The sequence below is a fragment of the Vitis vinifera genome, chromosome 9, assembly GCF_030704535.1.
Source record: "Vitis vinifera cultivar Pinot Noir 40024 chromosome 9, ASM3070453v1".
Classification (NCBI taxonomy): Eukaryota; Viridiplantae; Streptophyta; class Magnoliopsida; order Vitales; family Vitaceae; genus Vitis; species Vitis vinifera.
In genome coordinates this window covers 14,123,064-14,133,501 of record NC_081813.1, presented here as the reverse complement: position 1 = coordinate 14,133,501, position 10,438 = coordinate 14,123,064, and the positions used below count along the sequence as shown (strand labels likewise).

Here is a 10,438-nt window from a genome sequence, read left to right as displayed (position 1 = left end):
GCTTTTATATCAACTACTTCTATATCTGCCAACATCAATAATGTCCCTATGTTAAATGGGACTAATTTTAAGGACTGGAAAGAGAATATGATAATTCTCTTAGGCTGCATGGATATAGACTTAGCCTTGAGAATGCCCAAACCCAATGAACTCAATGAGCAAAGTACTCAAGAGGATGAGGTTTATTGGGGTAAGTGGGAACGTTCAAATAGGCTAAGTCTTATGATCATGAAGCGCGGCATTCCAGAAGCTTTCAGGGGTGCGGTAACCGATGAGGTTACTAATGCCAGTGACTTCCTTGCGGAAATTCAGAAACGTTTTGCCAAAAACGATAAGGCTGAAACGAGCACGCTTTTAGCAAGCTTGATTTCAATGAAGTATAAAGGCAAGGGTAATGTTTGGGAGTACATCATGGAGATGTCTCATCTTGCTTCAAAACTTAAGGCTTTGAAACTCGAGTTATCTGATGATTTACTCGTGCATTTGGTTCTCATCTCTCTTCCTCCACAATTTAATCAATTCAAGGTCAGTTATAACTGTCAAAAAGATAAATGGACTCTTAATGAGCTCATTTCATTATGTGTGCAAGAGGAAAAGAGATTGAAGCAAGACAAGACCGAAAGTGCTCATCTGGCTAGCACTTCCAAGGATAAGGGCAAACGAAAGAATAAGGATAATAAGGTTGCTGCTTCTAATGGTCTAGAACAAAAGAAACAGAAAGTTGAGGTAACATGTTTCTTCTGTAATAAGCCTGGACATACTAAGAAGGAATGTACCAAGTATGCTGCTTGGCGTGTTAAGAAAGGTATATTTCTTACTTTGGTCTGTTCTGAAGTTAATTTAGCTTCAGTATCTAGAAACACATGGTGGTTAGATTCTGGTGCTACTACTCACATTTGTGTTTCTATGCAGGGTTGCCTGAGTTACCGAAAACCAAGTGATGCTGAAAGATGCATCTATGTCGGAGACGGTCAGTCGGTAGAAGTAGAGGCAATAGGGCACTTTAGATTATTATTGAAATCTGGTTAGTTTTTGGATTTAATAGATACTTTTATTGTACCGTCTTTCAGACGGAATTTAATTTCAGTTTCTATTTTGGACAAATCAGGTTATTGTTGTTCATTTGGAAACAATAGATTTACATTATCTATTAATTCAAATGCTGTAGGAACCAGTTTACTTAATGTTTATGATAATCTATATTTGTTGGAAACTGTTCCGTCCTATAATGAAACCTTGCATGTGGAATCACGAGGTACTAAACGTAAATTGAATAAAGATAATTCGGCCTCATTGTGGCACAAACACCTAGGTCATATCTCTAAATCTAGAGTTGAGCGACTTGTGTCCGATGGGATTTTGGATTCACTTGACTTTTCAGATTTTGATATTTGTGTTGAGTGTATTAAAGGAAAACATACCAAAACAAAGAAATTAGGTGCCAATAGAGCTACAGACGTCTTAGAATTAATTCATACAGATATCTGTGGACCATACCCTACGGCATCTTGGAATGGTCAACAGTACTTTATAACATTCATAGACGACTATTCAAGATATGGCTACCTATTTCTTATACATGAGAAATCACAATCGTTGGACGTGTTCAAAACATTTAAAGCAGAAGTTGAGTTACAACTCAACAAAAGAATAAAGAGCGTCAGATCTGACTGTGGTGGTGAATACTATGGTAGATATGACGGATCAGGTGAACAACGTCCAGGACCATTTGCTAAATACCTAGAGGAATGTGGGATCGTCCCTCAATACACCATGCCAGGATCACCTAGCATGAATGGTGTAGCAGAAAGACGAAACCGAACTCTTAATGACATGGTAAGGAGTATGATTAGTCATTCTACTTTACCCGAAAAACTCTGGGGTGAAGCACTCAAAACGGCAGCTTATATCCTAAATCGGGTGCCAACTAAAGCGGCTGCTAAAACGCCGTATGAGCTTTGGACGGGTCGAAAGCCCAGTTTAAAGCATTTTCATATTTGGGGATGTCCAGCTGAAGCGAGACCTTATAAGCCTCATGAAAAGAAATTGGACTCTAAAACAGTTAGCAGCTACTTTATTGGCTATGCAGAGCGATCAAGGGGTTTTAAATTTTATGATCCTGCTATTAGGTCAATTTTTGAGACGGGAACTGCAACATTTTTTGAGGATGTTGAGTTTGGGGGGAGAAATCAAGCTAGGAATATTGTCTTTGAGGAGGAAGAGGGATCTTCTATTGCTTTTGATAATGTACAAGTTTCACTACCTATCATTGATCAAGAAGTAAATTTGGATCCTCAACCAACAGACAATATTGTTCAACCCTTAATTGCAAATGAGGACATTGCTCCTGAAGAACAAACTCAACAACCTCAAGAAAATATGTCATTAAGGAGATCCACTAGAGAGAGGAGAAATGCAATTTCGGACGATTATATCGTATATCTCAGGAACGTGAGGTAGAAAGTGGAATGATGGAAGATGATCCAATCAACTTCCAGGAAGCCATGAAAAGTTCAAACTCTCAGAAATGGATTGAAGCCATGAATGAAGAGTACAAATCTATGCAAGACAATAAAGTTTGGGAACTTGTCCCATTACCAGTTGGTACGAAGCCCATTGGTTGTAAATGGATATTTAAAACCAAGCGGGATTCAAATGGTAATGTAGAAAGATATAAAGCACGTCTTGTAGCTAAAGGCTTTACTCAAAAAGAAGGAATGGACTTCAAAGAGACCTTCTCTCCAGTTTCTACGAAGGACTCTTTCAGGATAATCATGGCACTAGTTGCACATTATGATCTTGAGTTACATCAAATGGATGTTAAAACAGCGTTTCTCAATGGTGACATTGATGAAACAATTTATATGGTACAACCAGAAAATTTTGTGTCCGAAGACTCAAAGAATATGGTTTGTAAATTAACTAAATCCATTTATGGGCTCAAGCAAGCTTCTCGTCAGTGGTACTTCAAGTTTCATCAAATTATTGTCTCATATGGTTTTGAGGCAAATCTTATGGATGAATGTGTGTATCACAAATTCAGTGGGAGTAAGTATATTTTCTTGGTTTTATATGTCGATGACATATTGCTAGCCACAAATGATATTAGCATATTGCACGACACCAAGAGATTTTTATCAAAACATTTTGGGATGAAAGATCTTGGTGATGCCTCCTTTGTCTTAGGAATCCACATACACCGAGATCGTTCTAGGGGTATTTTAGGATTATCATAAAGGACCTATATTGATAAAGTCCTCCAAAGGTATGGCATGCAAAATAGCAAACCAGGTGATACCCCTGTCGCTAAAGGAGACAAATTCAGTCTTAATCAATGCCCTAAAAATAGTTTAGAAAGTCAAGAAATGTAGAAGATTCCTTACGCTTCGGCTGTGGGGAGTCTAATGTATGCTCAGGTATGTACACGTCCGGATATTACGTACATTGTTGGCATGTTAGGCAGATATCTAAGTAACCCTGGAATGGATCATTGGAGAGCAGCCAAGAGGGTTATGAGATATTTATAGAGAACAAAAGAGTACATGCTTACATATAGGAGATTGGATCAGTTAGAGTTCATTGGGTATTCCGACTCCGACTTTGCTGGATGCCAAGACAGCAGAAGATCCACATCAGGCTATATTTATCTGTTGGCTGGTGGAGCAATTTCATGGAGGTCTGCCAAACAGACACTCATAACTTCATCCACCATGGAAGCAGAGTTTGTAGCATGTTATGAGGCATCCAATCAAGGAATATGGCTACGAAATTTTGTCACTGGGCTGCGTGTTCTGGATGGTATTGAAAGACCACTGAAGATATTTTGTGACAATAAATTAGCAGTTTTATATTCCAATAACAACAGGAGTTCTACAAAATCAAAATACAATGATATCAAGTTCCTAGTTGTAAAAGAAAAAGTACAGAGTGGACAGATATCCATAGAGCATATTGGAACAAACTCCATGATAGCGGATCCGCTTACAAAGGGATTACCACCCAAGGTCTTTCATAAGCACACTGCTCATATGGGTGTTGTCTCATTTGAGGATATCCAAATTTAGTGGGAGTTTATATTATTCATTGTATATTGCTCTATGTTATGTTTAGACTTTATCTATAAATTTGGATTGTGTTCTGCAGAAATAAAGTATTCATTTTATTGCACTCTGTTAAATTATGCTAAAGATTTGATCTCAATAAAGTTAAGTAGGACCAGTTGGAAATAGGCATGAATAGATCACATTGCATGTAATTTCCATGCTATGCACTCATGATTGATCTATGTCATTTAGCTGTGCAGATATATGTGACCATTGATTGGTCTAGTAACGATTGATGTAACAAAGGCCACCTTGATCCTATGTCAGTATAGTTAATGGACGAGATTGTTCGGATATACCCTAAGGACATGATAGCAAATTTTGAGCTCATAAGGTTAAGCACATTTATTTGATTACATATGCATGTGGCCCAGTGGGAGATTGTTAGATTAATTTTTTGTAATTAATCTATAATTTGGGCCACACATGTAAATAATTAAAATGTATGTGCTATCATTTAATTAAGCCTAAATATAGTGATCTAATTAATAATTGATTAATTGGCTTAAGGGTATAATTGTCATGAGATTATTGTGTAGATACCATTAGACAATTATTATTTCTATGAGGGGCAGAAATATAATTGTGATAAAATTAAAACTGCCCTAACGGTTTATAAATAGGGTTATGGTCCCCATTCTACGACTACGTATTCCAATTTCTGAAAATCCTCTCAGAGAGAAATTAACACAGAATCTAGTGGCTAGAATTGGAAGACCATCTCAAAGGGTTTTCTTCCTATAAGGTTTCTCCTTCAATGGATTCAGGTATGCTTCCGCTATTATTTTTCTACTCATTGTTTTTAATCAGGAGATTCCAGTATATATAAATTATGGTATATTCACCTTGTTAAATATTCCAGTATATATGAAGTTAGGGTATTCACCTTGTTAAATATTCTAGTATATATGAAATTAGGGTATTCATCTTGATTGAGTTATAACACTCACACGATGCCAATAGCCTTCCCTCATTTACTTTCAAATCGATTTTGATGCCCATCCAAGTTTTTATGGAGTCACAAGTAGCATCATATCGACTCTCACAAACACTACCAGGCACCCCTCCTTGGAAACAAGATTGAGCAAAAAGCGTCGTCAAGGAAAAAAAAGTGATTAAGGAATGCAGAGACTTAAAGCTAGGATGGCATATTCCAGCCAAAAGGGATAAGAAGCCCAAGGCAATCCTGATTCTTGGCTCCAGAATAAAGGCATATATACAAGCCGATACTTGCAAATAATCACAAAGGGTTTCAATCATGATATAGAGATTTTATGGGTAGTGAACTATCAGCCTTCCACACTTTCGGCCGGAGAATCGATGGAAATTATTTCCACACTGCTTGATCGCCGGGGTTTTTTATGACATCTTGGCTGCTCTGATTCAGTAGTGTGAGAGGCTTTATGCTTTGACAGTAGCGATGGAAAGCAGTCAACTTCAAAGTCGTATTGTTTTGGTGAGGATGCACCATCGGATGAAGAAAGAGTTATCGGTTGAGGGTTCGAATGGGAGCCCATCAATGATGGCAAGGCCACACCAGCTTTATGTTGGTCTTCCAAAATCCTTCGCAAGTACTCTCCGTTTTGCTCCAAATTGAGCTGGATGACCTTTTGAAGCTGCAGAAGCCAAAATAAAAGTACAGTAGAAATGAAAAATAAGCCTAACCAATCAACAAGCCATGGATCGAAGCAATGTGAAGAAATAAACCTTGAGCTGTTCATGAAGTGTTTTCTGAACTTCGACTTGTACGCGCAAAGCTTCTGTGACATGCATTGCCCTGCCATCCAACTATCATTAGCATGAAGTAAGCATTTTAAAGGAGTAGACGCCAATTATGCTCCGGGTTTACCTTTCTATAGGCGTCTCCCTCTCATCAGTCTTTGTAGCTACCTTCCTTTCTTCAGAGCTGGAAGCCTTCTTGTCTTTGAAAAGTGACAACATTGTAATTTATAAATACTCAATCGTGTCCACCCTCGCAATCATTAAAAGCAGCAGCCAGATATAATGATAATTGCATGGTCAAGATTGTAAAAGAGAGAGCTCCACCAAATCATAAAAGAGCCCCTCAGGACCCTCTTTGATAACTAATACTTCGAATGTGCCATAGGCCTGCAACTTGGAGTAATTAGCCCAACCCACTTGGAGTAGTTAGCCCGACCCAATACCATATTTGGATGGACTTAGACAAATTGTTTTGAATATTTAGGTTGACTTTGAGTTAAGTTTTCTCAACCCAAACTTAATTTGGATTGGACTTAACTAAGATTCGAATAACTTGAGGCTACTGTTTATACCATATATGATATATTCATCTTCTTTTTAGATTTTAGAGAAAAAAAATATAAAATTATAATTATATCATATACTTTTTTTATTTTTTATTTTAAAAAAATATATAAGTTTGTTTTTTACTTTGATTATTATCTTGAAATTTTTTCTTATTTATTATTTAAATTTTGGTACTATATATATATATATAAACTCACTATTAATAGATTTTGAATCATGTAACCTAATTAACCTCACAAATGCAAGTTTAACCTAACCAATCCGAGTTTAACTCAATCAAACTAAGTTTAGAAAAATGAGATTGGGTTTAGCTTGGGTTGAATATCTAAGATTAGAGACCAGGTTGGGTTGAACTTAAATTAATTGTTTCTTAATTTGGGTTGGGCATAGGTTAACCATCAACCTAACCAATCTACCCAAGTTGCAGTCCTAATTAGCCACAGATGGTTTGATAAATCAAAATTAAAATAATTTATTTATTTTTAATTTCAAATATTTATTTTTATTTCATCTATTCATGTTAAATGAGAATATATTTTACAACCATAATTTTATATTCACAACTTATCTTTCATAATAAATATTTTTGTGGTTATATTATGCATCCATAATATTTTAAATATGAGGGTAGATAGGTAAATTTGATGATTTAGAATAAATTTTAAGTTAATTTTACAAAACAACTTTAATACTTAAATAAAAATTAAATGATAAGTTTTGAATCAACAACTTAAAGTTAACTTAATTCACCCATCTTATAACAAGTTTTTTCCCCCTAATTGTTAAAATTAATTTACACTGAGGCTCAAATCATACTCCAAACTTATTCACTATTTTGAAATATTATATTAATTTTAAGTCAAATTTTTATTTGTTAAGTGATAAGGATGATCATAAAAATAACAATACCATGCAAAAGCTCTCTTAAATTAAAATCATACTTCACATTCTATCCAAACAATCAAAAATAATTTCAAAATATCTTTAATAAATTTTAATAATTTGTATCTAATTCATCAATAAGATAGTGAGTAATAAGATTATGTAGTTTGGGGGATCATTGTGGAATTGGAGTGTGTGTATGGATGAAAGGATGGATGGATTGATGGGAAGTAGCCTAAGCCTCTAATTTTTACCCCAAAAGAAATGTAATTTTTGTAGGGGAGATGTTCTACCTATATCTCGAGTTTTGTGCATGCCTTGAATTATTTTTGTTGAGTATGTAGATTAAGAGCTCATTTGACTGTGATTTTAGGAAACGTTTTTAATATTTCTCATACTTCAAAATTTTTATTATTCAAATATTAGAAAGTCTAGAAATATTTTCTAAAATTAGTATCAAACGAACTCTAAATTCAGAAGCTAACAGGGGTTTGAAATGGTTGAATTTCATTACAACCTACTTATCGAACTTTTCATGTGTTTTGTCTTAAACCTACTAGGATAGGTAAGGAATCAGGCTGCTGCAAAAATATAGTAACTAAGGTAAGATATTACTGCTATGCTATTGATGAGCTTCCTTCATCTAGTATTATTATATCTTTTACCTTGTTTCATCTGCACAGCCTTGGCTAGTCGGTATTTCTGCAAATTTATAGGTCCATATAACATTGTAAGTTGAAACAGAGATGTAGCTCGCTCAAAGATCTAATCCATATTTTTGAGAATAAAAATTACCTGCAAGTGGCTCTTCACATGGCAGATGTTTAAACCTTCAACATTCATAAGCCTCAATATACCCTTTGGAGTTGCCTCTGAATTTCACACAAGATTGTTAGCCTTGGAAAAGATGGATTTCACAAAAGATTCAAAGGTGATGGACTCACTGTCAGGGCCACCAAGTTTGCTGACTGCATCTAAGAAAAGCTCATGGAGCTCGGGTGTCCACCTTATTCTTTGCTTCTGGGCAGCTGCAGCCTCGGGAACTTGATTATCCATAGGCGGGACCAAAGCGTGTGGGTGGCTTTGGGGAGGGATTGATGAAACGTTTGGTGCTTGGCATATTTCCTACACCAAATGAACACCAATTAACATCCGATGAAATGTCCAATTTGGTATATTCATATTTGGATGCATGACATGATAACAATCAACACATGCCATCTAAAACTCAACTGCGTATATAGATTTGTTGAACATGTAAATTTTGTCCAAGCAAGCAGAGAATGAGATACCTGGGAGGTCCTTTACAATGACAATACCTATTAAAGAACAAATCAAAATCAGGAAAATAGTACTCACATCAACACTGGGATTTTCCCCTTTCTTGCTTACAGGTATGTCTAGCTCTTCAGACAAATATCGCAGATCCAACAGGTCCATTAATGTCAAACTGTCCTTCTCAGCATCCAAACCTTGCAAGCTTTGATCAGAACTTTCCTCCGGGATGCCAAAGAAGTCCTTCATCAAGTCCCCTGAATTCTCTTTGTCATATTTATCAGCTACATCGTCACCCAAAAGCAGGGGAGATTCTGATGAATTAGCAGGAGAAACGCACGGGGGATATTGTGGAAGAAAGTGTGGATTTCCAAGGTGCTGATGGGTCTCAAAGCTGGTCGAAGATGGAGAATATAAAGCGGCAGGGAACATAGAAGACTGAGTAGACATGGCATGTGGATTCATGACATAAGATCCCATAGGGAAAGGTTTGTGGGACACAGGGCTTGTATTCAAAATATGGTGTTTAAACAGACTCAGTTGTGCAAGGGAATTGAGGACTTGTTCTCTTTGTATACATGGAGGAATACCTGCAGGTGACTCTTTTCCATACAATGAGTATTCACCAACTGATTCAGCACCCAAGAAATTAGGTACCCGGGAGGGAACAGAGTAATGGGTTTGCATCACTTTCTTCAGATTATCCATTTGGTTCAAGGACATGATAGTATGGAGATTCATGGTGCTCAGGTGACAGCTCAATTCTCGTCAACACTGTCAAAATTGAAAGATTAAGCTGTTAGATTCCAAAGTCAACATGTTAAACAAAAACGCAAACACTGGATAATCTCAATTTACAAATCCACAATAAGCAAAACCACAAGTGAAAGAATAGAAGAGAGAGAAGTGAGATGACCTTGAAGGGCTTCAACAACATTCTTGTGCTTCCCGTCTTTATCTGCACCATTCAACAGCCCTCTTTTCCTTCTTCTCATTCATCATAAACAGTAAAATTAGCCATAAATCAAACTAAGAGAAAGCCCGTTACGCGTCTTTATGTCTCTCTCCATATGAGGATGAATAGAATAAAAGAAAATGTTGGGTTGGTGGATTGAAACAAGGCTGCAGATTTGTCCAACAACATAGTTTGCATCATAACAAGGACCCCAAGGCTTTGTTGCCACGTGGCAATTGGGGACATGGTATCTGTCTTTTACAACCAATACATGAGCCACAGCCAGAGTTAGCCTTGAACCACACAAACAACATATCCGTAGTTTATTAGAAGGTTGAAGCTTCAGACAATTTTTCAGTGCCTGCTAATTGCTATCTGTCTTGCTTACTTGTATGTTTCTCTTTTCGTTTTTTCCCGTAAAAATGATAATTGTGGTGTTGGAAGTTAATCATTTTCTTAAAGGCCGCTAAGATATTGGAAATATAGCCAAAGTTAAGAACTTTTTTAAAAAATATTATTAATTTAATATATATAGTCTTCACTTGAAAGTATAGTCTCACCATATTGTATGAGGTCTTAGATGACAATATTTGGAGAAGTTTTTGTTTTTGTTTTTTTTTTGTTTACTACAAAATATAAATAATTTATTTATTATATGCTAAAGTTTTGTACAATATATTGTTATAGATGCAAAATTATTAATTGAGTTTTTTTTTACTAAATTATCATTTCAATAAATAAGAACTTATTTGTTAAAAGACAATTATAAAATATATGCAGTTGAAAAAAATTTAGTTTTTTTTTATTTAATTTAGTATTTTATTTGAATTAATAATTGATATTTGTAAAATATTTTAATATTAAAAGAAGTTAACATACTTAAAAAGACATTCAAAATCAAGAAAGTATTTGATATGAAATTAATTTATTTATT

At 35.6% G+C, this 10,438-nt stretch overlaps 2 protein-coding genes across 2 annotated transcripts; both read right to left on the bottom strand.

Moving 5' to 3' along the window:
- Positions 1-5,200: 5,200 nt before the first annotated feature.
- On the bottom strand, positions 5,201-5,876 carry LOC109123182 (myb family transcription factor PHL6-like). The gene is made up of 2 exons (XM_019222139.2): positions 5,811-5,876; positions 5,201-5,719 (listed from the first exon to the last, which is right to left on the bottom strand). Exons 1-2 carry the CDS (start codon positions 5,874-5,876, stop codon positions 5,393-5,395), a joined length of 393 nt encoding a protein of 130 aa, XP_019077684.1. The 3' UTR covers positions 5,201-5,392.
- Positions 5,877-5,879: 3 nt separating this feature from the next.
- LOC100244783 (myb family transcription factor PHL6) lies at positions 5,880-9,386 on the bottom strand. Its single transcript, XM_019222138.2, has 5 exons — positions 8,634-9,386; positions 8,219-8,399; positions 8,070-8,146; positions 7,940-7,976; positions 5,880-6,025 (listed from the first exon to the last, which is right to left on the bottom strand). The coding sequence occupies exons 1-5, from the start codon at positions 9,288-9,290 to the stop codon at positions 5,949-5,951; spliced, it is 1,029 nt and encodes a 342-aa protein (XP_019077683.1). The 5' UTR covers positions 9,291-9,386; the 3' UTR covers positions 5,880-5,948.
- Positions 9,387-10,438: the final 1,052 nt, after the last annotated feature.

Coding starts and splice junctions, on each gene's coding strand:
- LOC109123182 (XM_019222139.2), bottom strand. CDS start 5,876: ATGCATGTCACAGAAGCTTTGCGCGTACAAGTCGAAGTTCAGAAAACA. Junction 5,720..5,810: donor CACTTCATGAACAGCTCAAG/GTTTATTTCTTC, acceptor TGGCTTCTGCAG/CTTCAAAAGGTCATCCAGCT.
- LOC100244783 (XM_019222138.2), bottom strand. CDS start 9,290: ATGAATCTCCATACTATCATGTCCTTGAACCAAATGGATAATCTGAAG. Junction 8,400..8,633: donor GGGAAAATCCCAGTGTTGAT/GTGAGTACTATT, acceptor CATTTGGTGTAG/GAAATATGCCAAGCACCAAA. Junction 8,147..8,218: donor CAAACTTGGTGGCCCTGACA/GTGAGTCCATCA, acceptor TGTGAAATTCAG/AGGCAACTCCAAAGGGTATA.